Genomic DNA, 16,303 nt, shown 5'->3' with positions numbered 1-16,303 from the left:
CCCCGGCGAGACAGGTTTCTCCGGCGGACGGCCCGGCGAGACAGGTTCTCCGCGGACGGCCCGGCGAGACAGGTTCTCCGGCGGACGGCCCCGGCGAGACAGGTTCTCCGGCGGACGGCCCCGGCGAGACAGGTTCTCCGGCGGACGGCCCAGGCGTGACAGGTTCTCCGGCAGACGGCCCAGGCGAGTCAGGACCTCAGGAGGCCGCCGGCGGAGCAGGGCAACAGAAGACCGTCGGCGGAGCAGGAACCTCATAGACCGTCGGCGGCGCAGGAATCTCGGACCCCGACTCCTGAAGGGAGAGAAGACAGAACCGGGCTCCGGACCACAGGCTAGTGGAGGCGTCGGACCACAGACTACGGAGGACGCCGAACTACGGGCTAAGGGAGGCACCGGACTACGGGCTAAGGTAGGCGCCGGACTACAGGCTAAGGCAGGCGCCAGACTACGGGCTAAGGCAGGCGCCGGACTACAGGCTAAGGCAGGCGCCAGACTACAGGGTACGGAAAGCGCCAGACTACAGGGTACGGGCGGCGCCAGACTACAGGCTAAGGAGGGCGCCGGACTACAGGCCGAGGAGGGCGCCGGACTACAGGCTGAGGAGGGCGCCGGACTACAGGCTGAGGAGGGCGCCGGACTACAGGCTGAAGAGGGCGCTGGATTACAGGCTAAAGGGGGCGCTGGACTACAGGCTAAAGGAGGCGCCGGATTAATGGCTACAGGTGGCGGCGCCTGGTTAGTGGCTACAGGCGGCGGCGCCTGGTTAGTGGCTACAGGCGGCGGCGCCTGGTTAGTGGCTACAGGCGGCGGCGCCTGGTTAGTGGCTACAGGCGGCGGCGCCTGATTAGTGGCTACAGGCGGCGCCTGGTTACAGGCGACTAACGAAGGAGCCTGACTACAGGCGACGGAAGAAAGAGCCTGGTTACAGGCGACCGACGAAGGAGCCTGACTACAGGCGACTGAGGGGGATGCCTGGCTATAGGCGACTGAAAAAGGAGCCTGGCTACAGGTGACTAATGAAGGAGCCTGACTACAGGCGACGGAGGAAAGAGCCTGGCTACAGGCGACTGAAGAAGGAGCCTGGCTACAGGCGACTGAAGAAGGAGCCTGGCTACAGGCGACTGAAGAAGGAGCCTGGCTACAGGCGACTGAAGAAGGAGCCTGGCTACAGGCGACTGAAGAAGGAGCCTGGCTACAGGCGACTGAAGAAGGAGCCTGGCTACAGGCGACTGAAGGGGGAGCCTGGCTGCAGGCGACTGAAGGGGAAGCCTGGCTGCAGGCTGCTAAAGGGGAAGCCTGGCTACAGGCATCTGAAGGGGGAGCCTGGCTACAGGCTGCTAAAGGGGGAGCCTGGCTACAGGCTGCTAAAGGGGGAGCCTGGCTACAGGCTGCTAAAGGGGAAGCCTGGCTACAGGCGTCTGAAGGGGAAGCCTGGCTACAGGCTGCTAAAGGGGGAACCTGGCTACAGGCTGCTAAAGGGGGAACCTGGCTACAGGCGTCTGAAGGGGGAGCCTGGCTACAGGCTGCTAAAGGGGGAGCCTGGCTACAGGCTGCAAAGGTGGGAGCCTGGCTACAGGCTTCAGGAGGCCCCGGGCTACAGGCTTCAGGAGGCCCCGGGCTACAGGCTTCAGGAGGCCCCGGGCTACAGGCTTCAGGAGGCCCCGGGCTACAGGCTTCAGGAGGCCCCGGGCTACAGGCTTCAGGAGGCCCCGGGCTACAGGCTTCAGGAGGCCCCGGGCTACAGGCGTCAGCCAGTCCTTTGAAAAAGAATAATCGCCCAATCAGTCTCTGGAGGGGCTCCGGGAGTGACAGCCAGTATAAAAACTCAGACAGCTGACTGTCACATAGGGTGAGTGGAGAGGCTGGTGGTGGATGCTTATGTGGAGATCCAGAGATTCTAAGGTCTTGAGGGCATCTTGACTTCTTAGCCCTCTTCTGAGACCCTAGGGGTCGACCAACCCTTCGAGGAGTTAAGCGATATACGCGTCCTCTTCTGCTTCGGCGGGGAACGCGATTGCCCCGACCCCCCTGGACCCAACCAATGTGGGGAAGTGACTGACCCTCGTGGGTCGACACAACATGGGCCGGCAGCGGACCCTCCTGGGTCTCCACGTCGCCGGACGGTGGCTGATCCTCCTGGATCGCTGCGTCGCAAGACGGCGACTGAACCTCCTGGGTCTTGAGCGGAGGCGGGTCCTGCCGGACGCCCTCTAGGGACCTGGGCGGAGGCAGACCCTTCAGAACCCCCTCAGAGGGGCTGGACAGAGGTGGGATCTCCTGGACCCCCTTGAAATGCTTGGATGGGGACGGACCTTCCAGGGCTCCGTCTTGACTCTGAGGAGCAGGTTCAGGTGCCGAGGCGTCGGCCGGGCCTCCGGGGACAGGTTCAGGGGCCGAGGCGTCCTCCGGACCATCGGGGGCTGAGTCAGGGGCCGAGGCGTCTCCCGGGCCCTCGGGGGCTGAGTCAGGGGCCGAGGCGTCTCCCGGGCCCTCGGGGGCTGAGTCAGGGGCCGAGGCGTCTCCCGGGCCCTCGGGGGCTGAGTCAGGGGCCGAGGCGTCTCCCGGGCCCTCGGGGGCTGACTCAGGGGCCGAGGCGTCTTCCAGGCCCTCGGGGACAGACTCAGGGGCCGAGGCGTCGGCCAGGCCCTCGGGGACAGACTCAGGGGCCGAGGCGTCGGCCAGGCCCTCGGGGACAGACTCAGGGGCCGAGGCGTCTTCCGGACCCTCGGGGACAGACTCAGGGGCCGAGGCGTCTTCCGGACCCTCGGGGACAGACTTTGGTCGGCTGTAAAATGACCGGAGGGCTGACCTGTAATGTTCCTCCACCTCCTTTAATTTCTTCTCCAGCTCTTCAGAATATTGGGCAAATAAGGCCTCCCTAAGACGCTTTATCACCGGGGCAAAGGATCTTATTTTGTCTTCCAATAAACTGTGATCATCAACTGTGGCACCACTAGGAGGAGCTGTGGGAGCAACAGCTCCGGAAGGTGGAGGACGCCGGCCCGCCGAGCAGGAAGAAGCCGCAGCCCATCGTCTCCTCCTCCGACGACATGGCTGAGAGACTTGCTGCGGAACTGGCGCTTCCAGCAGAGCCGGCTCCGGGAAAAGATCCGGGCGCAAATCCCGCACCACCTCCGCGTCGACCTCCATAAAAATCTCTGGGTCTGGAACGAACGGAGCAGGGGAGGACTGACAGCGGACGTCCGGTGAGAGGACATCTTGACGCTGAAGGGTGAGTGGAGTGCTAGCCTGAATAAGCATAGCTCTTCCTGAACGAAAATAACGTGTCAGCTTTGGGTTCATTCTTGTGGCTGGAACGTAATGTAATGATTTGTGATGAGAGAACCCAAAAGTAAGCCGGACACTGAGCTGGAACTTAAAAAAGGGGTTTAATAACAAAATCCAGGTGGCAAAAGGCAGACTCAAAAAACAGGACAGGCACGGACTGACAGACAGGCAGGATGGATACAAAAATAATCAGAGGCTGGAGAGGGCTTACCGCAGACTGGCGCGAGGGATACACACAAGACGTTCCAGCAACAAACAAACAACTAAGGCAGGCTTAAATAGGAAAATGGAACAGGTGAGAAGGGCGGGACCAATTAACCAAAACAGGTGAAAGCAATAGAGGGAACATACAGACTAATAAAGAAAGTAAGACCAAGACTAATGAACACATCAAAAACAACACAACACAGAAATAAATCCTAAAACAGAAAAGTTGACTAACTGAAAATAACCTAAAACACAACAGAACGTTACAGAGGCAGGTATTTGTAGACCGGGGAACATGTGAGCAGAGTTGTCAGTAATTAATTGCAACAGGTGGAGCTAATCAGGTGGCAGGGAGACAGCACAGCTGATTGGATAATGACTAGTGGCTGAGAAACGTGGAGCATGGAGTAAAATAGTCAACCCAAAAAGTCAAAAACTAAACAAAAACCAAGGATCGTGACATTCTGCTATATAGGGACGGGTTATTCTGTTGTTTTTTGCTATTTGGGTTTTACCATATCAGTTCACTCCACCATGTTTATATTTCTTAGATGTTTTCTCACATTACTGCATTTCTTTATTTTACGCCTTCTAGTTGATTATTGCATTCATTTTTACTGGGAGTCTTACGTTTGAGTTCTCAGTCATATTATGTCTTCATATATTTGTATATAAGTCAGCCCACAAATTGTACCTCTCATCTACTTCATGTCAGCAACTTGTTTCCTCCGCTTTATATACCAGGCATTTCATTCACTTGTCAAGGGTTTCTACTGTTTCCATGCCAAGTCTGTTTCCTGACCAAGTATCTCATCTCTGGACTTCCTGTTCTTGCCTTGCTCTTGTTGGACACCTCGCTGGCTTCTGTTTTCTGGACCATGATATTTATCAAGCCCATTGGCTCCGTCAGCCATCTTCTGCGTATTTCTCCAAAAGCCCGACTCACATACCTGTCTCTAGCCTCAGCCCTTTTTGCCCCTCCAGATCCAGCTGTTTTTCCTGAGGATTTGCCTGCCTGCAGGTTCGGTTTATTTATTTAATAAACCTTTTAAAACGCAACGCCGTGTCCGCCATGAATACTGGTTTCTCTGATTTTCTGAAACATAGCATCGTCACAATAACAGTGGAAAGCTGGTCAGCAATTTTAAGAAGGGTTTGGTTGCCATATTGACAAATATTTTTCCACTGATTTAAAGGGAATAAATCATTTCTAGCATGCCATTTTAATATAATGTAAGGGAAATATTGATTAGGTGAACGACTGTGTCTTGGTAGGTCGCCAGTTGTTCAATACTCCCCAGCCTCAAGTTCTCTGTTGCCTCCAACAGGTCTATGTTCCCTTCAACAATAGTTGTTTTTAGACGATTGACTTACTTTTTTTGTGAGATGTTTAAATATTGTTTTATAACCCAAGCCTGCTTTAGGCTTCTCTTTTACGTTATCCCTGAACTGTCTGCTGTGTTCCTTGGATCACTCTAAACATGCAACCATAAAACTGATTAATAGTGACACCTACAGGATCAATGCATAAAGTGAAAAAGGGGAGCGGGCAAAAATCAAATGAAACACTGGAGGATCCACCAGCTCTGTGACATGAGACCCATGATGATGTGTCAGATACACTTTTAAAGGTTTCTCTCACTATGTCACCTCACTGCTCACAAAAGCCCATTTGTGTCTGTCGAAACCTGGGAGTGGAGGAAGTGTGAGGGAAGAATCCTGGTTAGAAATTTTGTTACCTTTCTTTTTGATAGATCAAAGTAAAATATCCTCTATAATAAGCGCGTGTATCCTTTCAGTCCTGCATTTGCCACAAAAAACATGCAAGCACACCAGCAAATCCAATGATGGACCACGCATTCAGGCACAAGCAGAGCATATCAGAGGCCAGACATGCCTGAATGAGCGTGTCGCTGCTTAGCTCCTGCCGTGCTTACACCTGGGAAAGAAAAGGCTGACAGCAGTCCGTGAAAGCATGGTGCGAGCCAGAGCAAACCACATACCGCCGCACATGCAAGGGCTAAAATGTCACATGTTCTGAATGGATGCCAAGGCAAGCAGCTGGGAAAATGTCAAGTCTTCCAGAGCTGTGGCACAATGGACCTCTGAGTATAAAAAGAGTGATGGTTAAATAAAGAGCCAACAGGTCTGTGGCATTTTCCAACAGTGTCAAACTGCTGATTAACTCAGTGGGACTATCTGATGTGGTCCACAGCAACTTCCCTCTGCACGGACTTCAGAATATCCCATAAATGCAGCACCAAATTTCCTTGAGATTCTACACTCAAAGAAACAAATTAAACAGGTTACACTCTGATTTTGACTGAAATTTAGCACATAAGTGCATCAGGAGAGACAGTGGCTCCTTTAATCAGAGACATCCTGAGGATGTGCCACTTGTCAGCCACTCGAGCCTCACTAACTTAAGCTACAGAAGCAGAGTTTGTCACAGAAAAGTGACGCGTTCGCAAGCTATTACCATGCAAAGAACGATACAGTGCAAGCAAAAGCATTTGGAAAGATATACATCATTTTAAAAATGTAAAACAAGAAAAGCAAACACGCTTAAAATGCATTTGCATTTGTCCTCTATGTCTCAATACTTTGCAGAACCACTTTGTGTTGCAACTACAGCTGCACGTCTTCAGGGCTATGTCTCTATCAACTTTGCAACTTTAGACACAGAAATCTTTGCCCATTCTTCTTTGCAAAATAGTTCAAATTCAGTCAAATTGGACGGAGAGTGTCTCTGAACATCGATTTCCAAGTCTTGCAACAGGTTCTTAATCCTATTTGGATCTGAACTTTGACTGGGCCCCTAACAGAGACAACTTCCAAAAAACAACATTTGAGCAATAAGGGTTTTATTGGGCATCTGAGTGTAATTGTATGTTGTATAATCTTTCAACCCAGGGAATAAAAATGGTTCATAAGCTTCTTTAAAAATGCAAAAAGTATTGTTACATTGATGTTCATGCAAATGTTTGATCACAAATGTAACTACTGAGTTGTGAGATGGTAGTAAATCTCATGGACAGCTGGTCTTTACGGTCTAGGGGTGTTTAGGAGTAATTTCCACCTGAAGTTACATACCTGATATAAATCAAGTACAGCTCCATAGTTATCAATAGTATAGTATCAATGCAACCTTTTGTTACCTGTGTAATGGTAAGATAGTCAAACTATAGATGCAACAGTGGTTCCAGTGGAATCACTCTTGCAACTGTTAGTATGCCTGATTTGATTTAACAAAGAAAAAAATAAGAATATTTTTTTAGTCTCACCCAATTTCTTTCTAAATACATATTATAAAACCCTTTTTGAAAACCCACAAAAAGCATCAGATTTTATTTATCCACATCTTGGCTATAATGGACAGTCTGGCAGGTTTGGCCAAATGTGCCAAAACTATGCCAATTGTATGTTTCACCTCATAAAATGGAATCTGGCCAAATGGACGTGCTGATGTCCAATCGTAGGACTCCTTATGCATATTAATTAGTTTTTGGTCAACACATTTACCCCTTGTATCATCAAAATGTACCATCATGCACTGCATTAGCGCAATAATGCCCAAAGCAACTCCACTGTCTTAGCTGTGCCCACATGTGGGTCTGTTGGGCTTAAGGGGATTTTAAGTATTGTTTTTTTTTTTTTTTTTTGTCGTCTCAGGTCTTAAAATAATGTCTGTTTTAGGTTGGTCAGGGTTTTAGATTACCTTCCTGTAGTTTTATTCAGTGATGTTGCAAACCTCAGTCACAGTTCTCTGTTCATTTAGTGTTGCTTACAACCTCCTAATCACATCTGGCCTGTCTCTCATTGTCATGCCTGTCTGCTCAATTTATGCTGCCTGGCCTGTACCTTGATGTCTTTAATATTACCCATGTTGGTGTTTAAACCAGCTACCAGAATGACAAGGACTAACTCACTTTAATATAACCAGTAGTACGAGCAGAATCTGAAAGCAACCACTGCCTGACTGAAAGTGCTGTGATACTTCAGAGCAAGATTTAGACGCGTTCTCTAACCCTGAACCATCTGGACAGATAAATCAGCAATTTCCCTTTTACCACGTCACACACATAAGCCATAAAGCACAATGTGTGTGCTCTCAGGGTGTTCAGTTTATGTGTCAGATTACACTGAGCTGAGCTGTCGGGTTGTTTCAGTGTGTGTTTAAGCTTAGAGAGCTGTGAAAGTGCCTACTTCTCTGCGCAGTCCCTGGTTTGATACTATAATCACATTGGGTGGATCTCCGACAGCTGTGGCGGCCCCTCCGATGTTGGTGAAGATTACTTCTGCAATCAGGACATGTCTGGGGTCTAGATTAAGCACCTCACACAACCTGCAGAATCACCCAGAGGCAGAATTGTCCTTGATTAGATGGCATAGGGTAGGGAACAGGAATACAGGAATATAAAAAGGAAATTTGAACATGAACGCATTAGTCCTTAATATCCACACTGTTTCAAAGCTGATAAACTAGGGCACAGATATTTGAATGTGTTTGTGTTGTGACCCACAACATTTAGCTGAGTGGAGCATCCTCAAAATGTCCCTGCTGGGGGAGCCAGTAAGTATTTAAACCTTATTTGGTGTTGTAGGGCATGCTCTCTTTTGAGATAATAATTTAACACTTCAAGCATGGGGGAAGATCCTTTTTCAACTTGTTTGTATGCTTTACCTTATGGTGACAGGGGTGAACAGCATCATAGTGGTTACATTATCCAGGAAGGCAGATAGAATTGCAGCGATCAGACACAGGATCATGATCATAGGCCACACCCTTCCTCTAGATAATTGGTATGCCTGCCAAGTGAAGACATAACAATAAGACAAGGTTAAAGTAATGAGTAAAACAATCTACATGACTGAATGAATGTGGGGTTGTTCCAAATTATAGTATATCATCGCATTCCACAGATGAACCTCACAAAAAGAGAATGATCTGCATTGAAAATTCATGAATAATTCTTAGCACCCCAAGATGGTTGTCTTTGTAGGAAAGCTTTAAAATTCAGTGTATAGAAAAGAGTAAGGTTTCTGTTTTGCTGTGGTCTAGTGCACAAGCGTCAATTTCAAATCCTTAAGGGCTAGCGTCCTGCAACTTTTAGACGTGTTTCTGTGTCAACACACCTGAATTACATGATAGAATGACTACCAGGACTCGAGCACATGAAGAGGTAATGCAGTCATTTGTTTCAGGCATGTTGGACCAGGGACACATTTAAAAGTTGTAGGACACCGGGCATAGAGGCATGGCGTTTGACACCCCTAGTTCAACAAATGAATATATTTTCTTCAGTTGTACAGTCAAAGCTGTACAATTTATAGTGGTGTATTACTATGAGCAATTATTTTTTCTCCCATACACATTTCTTTTGCTTTGACTTTTTTCACACAGCTCGATCAAGTTTTTATTTCTGATGAAGTACAAAATGCGGTTTCCAAAACATGTTTTCAATTATTAAAGAGAAATATTATCCAAACAAACCTGACCTTATGTGAAAAAGTAACCACTGACCTTTTGTGATTAACTGTCAATAATTACACTTTTTGGTTAAAATTCACCAGTCTGAATGTTACATGATTACTGCCAGCCCTGTGGAATCAGACAATAAACCTGCCTGACAACACGAAACAGGCTGAAACCTCTCAAAAAACAACATATCAAAACCTGATTCAAAGACATTCAAGAACTGATGATATCTAAGTGTAGGGGGAAAATGGAAAAACAAGGGACACAAACTTTTTTATCAACACTGTTTCTCCAGGTTTCGGCTATTTCAGAGATACACGCACATGGCACACTCAGAGGCAGAAATTGCAAATCCACCCATTAAATAATGCACTACTGAACTGTTTAAAATAACGATGCACTTGAATGCCAGCAGCTTTGATTTGATTTCATATTGATTGATTGAGTCAGTTATGTTCATTAACAAAATAACCACCTCTAATCGTCCTTATTATTCCATGAACTCACCTTCACTGCACAATAATCAAAGAAGCCTGTTTCTGAAAAAATGGCAACCAGCACCATCTGTGAAGAAAAAGGTCACATTGCTTAAAAAAACATGTCCCCTTGATTTTTCAAATGCAGTCGCCATGGAGGATAAAATTATGCAAACATAAAAGGTGGATGTCTTTAAAAACAACCAGGCGATAGCTTATGCACAAACAGGAAAAGATAACACTTAGCAGGACCTGTGCAGCAGCTAAACTGGATCCCTGTTAATCTATGAAGACCAATTTCTTATGCATTCATGACTCCTATGAGCTGCATTGTCAAAACTTGCATATGTCTCACTAAAACCCTTTTGATGTAAATAAACATGTGAGAAGTATCTCACCATGCCAAAGAGGAGAGCCAGTGTCTCATAGTCGATCCACTCCACCACAGTAACTAGACTGGGTCTCTGTGAAAGACACATGAAAAATTACGAAGTCAAATATCAATCAAATATGTCAATAAAAAATAGACAAACAGATCAGAAAAGTTCCGGGAATTTACCCTGCTGCTTCCAAACAACATATCCGTGGGCCAGATTTTGGTTTCTATTAAGTCTTATTTCTAAAGATGACATGTTGCAGAAGAAAATCAAAGAAGGAGTTTTAGGCATCTCTGTGAGCCCCAATCCAGTCAAACTGGGACTGTGTCAAACTACCTTCATTCATTCAATTCATTACCTGATTTCTGCCAACAGTAGATGCTGGACTTTCATAACTAAGACTAAATAAATCCACCGTTCACTAAGATGAATTCTAGCTGTTCTAAAAATATTGCATGATCCTGTTCGATAGATTCCAGATTATAGTTGTAAATGTGCTTTATTTCTAAAACAGTTTAAAAAAAAAAAAGAACAAATACTGAATTGATTGAATGTGTGTTTGGTGTAGTTTCTGGGCCGACAGTGGTGTATGAGTCAGGGAATTTGTCCTGCAATTGGTGGGTTGCCGGTTCAATCCCTCACTCTGACCTTCTCAGTCATTGTGTCCTTGGGCAAGACACTTCACCCAAATTGCCATCTTTTCTGTAGCAGGAGTGTATTGGAACTACAGCGTAAATTCCAGCATCACCATGGGTTACATCTCTTATTGACTCGTTCCATTTTGTTTTATGTATTTAATGATCACCTGATCATCTGATGAGGAAATTGCAATGTTCGACTCACAGTGTATGAGGGTACCCGATTGGTCAAATAATTGCCATTTCAGGCATTCACCAAGCAGATGTTGATCTTCATCCGTGCAGACAGAGCTTCTGCATAGTTTTGTGGGAGATCAGTGTCATGATTGGGTCATTGCAGCAGTTGTGTCATTTCTCTATCCGTGTGGCCAATGTGTAGTATGTATGGAATTTTGAAGTGATGAAAAAAATTTTGTTTTTTGCCTTAGCTTGTAGCTTAACAGATACACAATATTGTGATGGGGTATGGAGCTCAAAAAGAGACACAGAAAAGGTAAGTGCCACATAGTCCAGTATTATGTGAAGACAGCGAAAACACACTTGGCCTGTCTCAGATTTATATCTAAAGCAAAATGCTTTTGTTTTTTTATACCCTATCAGATTGAGAAATCTGTCCCTCACTAAATTGTTGGTCTCATAACACAGGAACTTACAGAAAGTAATAACTAATAGAAAGCTTTGATTTTGTGAAAATAAGGCTAATCTATTTTTATCATGTAGTTTAACCTGGAACTACCAAATTTAGAAACTATTAAAGGGAGCCACAATAAGCTCATAGCAAATATGATTAATTAAACCATTATTTAATACATTTAATTTGGATGTGCCCAAGAAGGCAAATTCTCATAATTAGAAACACCATTATTGATACCAAAAACTCATAAAATGTTGTACAGACATTTAATAACAAGCAGATTTTCCGCCTCCCAGCACTTTTTAGATTTCACTGTGGTTTTCCCTTAACAGGTTGGTAACCTGAAAACTTAAAGAGACTTACATTACCAATGATAGCCAGGGCTGCTATGGCTGCTAGGGATCCCAACATGGCAGCCAGAGTGCGATGCACAATCTGAAAATTTAAAAATTACACAACTAAGTACATGCTACTACAAAGAACTACAGTTGTAACAGGTTACTAATGGAAACAACTATATTTTAAACAGTTGTAATTTACATGTTTTAGCTCAGAACGGTGATTAGTTAGGTGACCAGTTTCCAATACATCTTGGTTTATTAGTCAAACAAAACACATGTCCTTATTTGATATTAAAATAGTAGACCGGGTGATTAACTTAAGCATTCAGATAGTGTCCTCTGTATCACCTACTGTTAAAATAAGTGATTGTGCTAATTTGAAAAAGATAGAATGATCTTAACAGATGGAAACATTTGCCCGCGTCAGTGCCCGCAAGAATATTTATAGCTAAAATCAATGTTTTACCAAGACTAAATTTTCTAAGTTCTATGCTCCCCTCTACCTCCTTCGCCTGATTCTGGAGAAAAGCGGACTCCTTGCCTAAATCCTTTATATGGAACAACAACCGCTCTGGTATTAAGTGGACATTGTTACAAAGACCCAGGCTAGAAGGGGGTTGGGGGATTCCAAATTTTAAAATGTATCATTGGTTGTTTACCTCACAGCATGTGAAACTTTGGTTGGATCAAGAAGCAGATGTCCCTTGGCTGATTATTGAAAAACAGCCTGTAGCCCCAAAATGGTTACAGGATTTCCTTTTCTTCTGGGATATCACTAAAACGGTGCTCTTTACGGCAGGGACCAATAACTTTGTATTTATTGAGCATTTTTATAATTGTGGAAAAATATCTGGGTGGAACAATAACATGGCATAGGCATTCTCCTTTATGGCACAATTACCACCTGTTAACTGTGACTAAACCATTCATAGAATGCATGACTATCTCCAGAGAGGCATGCAAGAACTCCTCCTGGAGTGTTTAATGTTAATCTTTATTTGGTTTGTTGTAATTCATACTGTGCAGGGTAAGATTTAGGTTTTGGCGTTGCTATATCTATTTCAATTAAAAATCATGCATTTTACATCTCGGTGTTTCAGTCATTCTCAATAAAGGAACTGCTTTACTTCAGGAACATTAGGAAGTTCACACTAGCCAAATCTTGTTCAGTTACAGGCTCTGATAGAAGTCAGTCCTTTTGTGGACATCAAGGACAAACGACGGAGAATTGCTTTTCAAAGTCATCTTCCTTTAACAGTTTTTAATCAAGACAGCCAAGCAGGATATATAAATGATTAAGCATACGGCTAGTGAAGAATGGCTGCAAAGCAGTGGGCTAATCATCTCAATTTGATGCCAACATAATCCCCCTCCTTTTTTCAAAGAGAAAGATCTGTCACTTTCAGATTAAAAGATCCACAGGCTACATTACTTCCTGGTGTATTTATAATTTACAGATCAGTAAAAACTGTTCCCCATCTCCAGTATTAACATTTTAATATATTGTAGTAATTACGTACAATTAACATTTAACAAATAAAATCTGCAAACCTCAAATTGTTTTTATATAAAAAAAATTATAGGAGAAAAATAAAAATGGGCTTCCATATCATACATACAAAGAATAATATTTGTTGGTTATAGATAGCAAAAGAAAAACATTATTATTGGAATTAAGCTGAGATCTTTTAACATTGATATTACTCTTGAACTGTCTTTGTCACAATATTCTTTAATCCATATTCTACTGAATATCCCAAATGAAACTGAACCTTATTAAGCTATATTAATGATAGAAATCTGTAGACTGTCTGAAAACTCTGTCAGAACAGATCTGTAGAAATAATGAGTGAGGAGAAGGAGAACTAAAGCTTCTCTTTTTGTCTTGTCAAGTAAGATAAAAATGGAAATCAGATTTCCGTGAATGTTTTAATAGAGAGCACAGTTAGTGTCCAATTACCACCACTGCTGGGTTCCTTTTTTATAAACCTATGAGTTCAAACATAATAATGTCCTGAATGATAAAGCCTGTGTGCTCTCTCATTAAGAGTTTTTTTTGTCAGGTTTCTCTCAGGCTGAGGAAAAAAGCTAATTCTTCAACCTACAAAGAAGAGATAATGCCAAAAACTTTCAATGACAGCCTCTGACGGTGGGCGTGTCATTAACCGGGGTGACATCTGGTGATGTTCATGACTACGCCGTCTCCTGCTCGTTCCCTCTTCATGTACTTCCTGAAGCAGCTGTGTGAGTTCACGCCCTGCCAGGATCAGATCAGCTTGTTTTAATTAAATCTAAACGCAGACTGACAGAAGAGGAAAAATCACTGTTGTACACCTGAGGAAGTCAAAGTGTCTGTGGGCGGGACAAAAGAAGCGTCAGTTCTTGCAGGAATGTGACCTTGGTGAGCCTCTTCTTCAACCCACTCCACCCCCTCCACACACACACACACACACACACACACACACACACACACACACACACACACACACACACACACACACACACACACACACGCAAAGACATGCCTATTCCCCCAACTGAGCTTGTTTTACCAAAAAATATAGATTTTTAAAAGTTTATCAGGAACAGCATCCGCAGTAAATGCAGAATAATATGTCAGTATATTTTGCTATTCAGCCTTGCATCAATCAGAGGTTTTGGGTTTGCAAACAAAACAAAAGATGTTGTAAATCAGTAAAAAAAAAATGTTATAAAGGATCTTTGTTCAGGGCTGAATTATTCAGTTGAGTTCTTCTGACCCGTTTGAATGTGAAAGATTTTCAACTAGAGGTGGATAAATGCAGTCCAAACTCCCTGAACAAACACAGAAAAAGCCCTTTAATTTAGTGACGAAGCATGAGCAGCATAAAGTAGACACCAACTTCAGTGTCCTCAGCTGCCCAGGTATAGAGCATTGTTTTATTACATGACAGGGTGCCAATACCCAATGACTGAACATATAAATTAAGGATACAAAACTCTTTTAGTGTGCAGTTTACATAACTTTTATTTATATTTTGTCTTGCTTTGGGGGCGGGGTTAAAGTTTATTAACCTTTTAAAGTTAATAAAACTTTAAAAAAGTTTTATTATGCTTCAATGTTTATTTCCCTTCCGTATGTTTTAAATGTAAACAAACACTGTCATACCCGAGTCATCACTAGAGGGGGTTGTTGTCTCACACATTGCTCCAAAACTACAACAAACGTCTAGTTGTAATCCAGGCCTTGCCTCTGCTGCTTTACCATGAATCACATTTGGATTTTCTCCAGTTAGGCATGAGTGAGCGAGTGAGCATTTTTTTTTCTAAAAAGTAAAAAAATTTGAATAGCCACAGTCTGAGTGAAGCATGGTATAAAAGCAGTAGGGCTTCAAAAATATTTCTGAAAGGGCTCTCTCTTATAAAAATTGCATGATGGGAATATCTGGAGCAAAAGAGAGTCTCTTATGTCCAATCAGAGCGTAAAACTGTATTAGGACTTGTGCATCCCATCTGCTTTGGCCGTGTAGCGAAGAACGCCTTTTATTTAAGTTTATTTAAGTTGTTTAAAAAAACTAATTCTTCAAAATTGTTGCATGTCTGCAGTAATGAGTTAGAGCAGCATATGAGAATAGGGGTGGACAATAATTTAATATCAATATATATATATATTGTAGTATAACTTTATTTAATAAAGGTGATTTCTGTTATTTCAGTATATATTACAGGACAGGATCTAAAACAGAGGTCTGTATAGAAGAGCTGGCGCAGCTGTGTAAAACATGAGGAAGGTTTGCAAACAATCAAGCATGGAAACATTCTGTTTTTCACCCATAAGGCTAACAGTAAACTGTAAACTAGCAAAAAATAAACTTCTCACCAATAGGTTCACATAATATTGTTCTGTGCATAAAGATTTTGGAAAATCCAAGAAAAACTCCACAGATGCAGCAACTTACAATAGGAAGAGCAGGTGGATTCAACACATCTTCACTTGAATAAATGTAAGAGAAGGAGCCGTCGATTTGGCTCAATCAGCACATAAACAACAGTAGGAGTCCCACCGGACAGGAGCACAGCTGTATTTTTATTACGTGTGTGTGTGTGTTGTAAATACTTTAGAATGACATTTTACAAACTGTGCAACAGACAGCAGACAAAAACTCTTTCATCATCAACAGCATAGCAGGCCATTTACCTCAAAGATGATGAGAACGTAGACCCCGGCCAGGATGATTCCAGCAATAGCCACCTGCGTCTCCTTCGTAACATAGAGCGCTTGGTGGGTCATAGACAGAGGCACAACGCGGTTATCCTGCAGGAAGGCCTGAATTGTGATGACGATGGGGTCACTGGCAAATGAAACAGCACAGCAAGCAAAGATGATGGGGAATCATTTTCTTTCATTGCATGTTTGCAGAAATGGGACCTGAGGGTTGTTCCACAGTGGGATGCAACGTCACGTGCAAATACGCAGCAATTTCCTAAAATGGACATTACTGTTACTATTGTCAGTTTGTGACAATGTGAAAGATAACCCCTCCGCACAGAGAAAGTGGGGATTTTATGTAACTCTGCATTATAGTGTTATGATACAGGGCTTTGCAAATGTCAGTTAATTGAATTTGGACTGTGTGTATTAGGCTAATAGAAAGTAGCACATAGTTGTCTAGTAAAAAAGTGATAACTGGTTTTCAAAATTCACTCCAAACAAATCTAAATAGTGCAATGTCTATTTCTATTCAGCCCCCTATAGTTGATAGTCTATAGAAGCCCTCTTTTTTCAATTTTAAGACTAAAACTCTTGCTCAGCTGACCTGGATGACTGAGAATCTTCACCAGCATCTTGCTCAGCTGTCAGATTGAATGGAGGGTGATCCTAAA

General features: G+C 43.8%; 1 protein-coding gene across 1 annotated transcript in view; it reads right to left on the bottom strand.

Annotated features, from left to right (window-relative positions):
- oca2 (oculocutaneous albinism II) overlaps window positions 1-16,303 on the bottom strand; it is an 81,603-nt gene that overhangs the window by 41,420 nt on the left and 23,880 nt on the right. Inside the window, exons 10-15 of the mRNA XM_036141536.1 lie at window positions 15,618-15,771; window positions 11,463-11,534; window positions 9,849-9,914; window positions 9,482-9,538; window positions 8,180-8,304; window positions 7,702-7,840 (exon numbers count right to left, since the gene is read on the bottom strand). Of these exons, the coding sequence (XP_035997429.1) occupies window positions 7,702-7,840; window positions 8,180-8,304; window positions 9,482-9,538; window positions 9,849-9,914; window positions 11,463-11,534; window positions 15,618-15,771 (613 nt within the window). The remainder of the gene's footprint in view (window positions 1-7,701; window positions 7,841-8,179; window positions 8,305-9,481; window positions 9,539-9,848; window positions 9,915-11,462; window positions 11,535-15,617; window positions 15,772-16,303) is intronic.

This window comes from Fundulus heteroclitus, chromosome 9 (assembly GCF_011125445.2).
Source record: "Fundulus heteroclitus isolate FHET01 chromosome 9, MU-UCD_Fhet_4.1, whole genome shotgun sequence".
NCBI classification, from domain to species: domain Eukaryota; kingdom Metazoa; phylum Chordata; class Actinopteri; order Cyprinodontiformes; family Fundulidae; genus Fundulus; species Fundulus heteroclitus.
The sequence above is the reverse complement of the archived record's forward strand: the minus strand, read 5'-3'. Positions and strand labels throughout refer to the sequence as shown.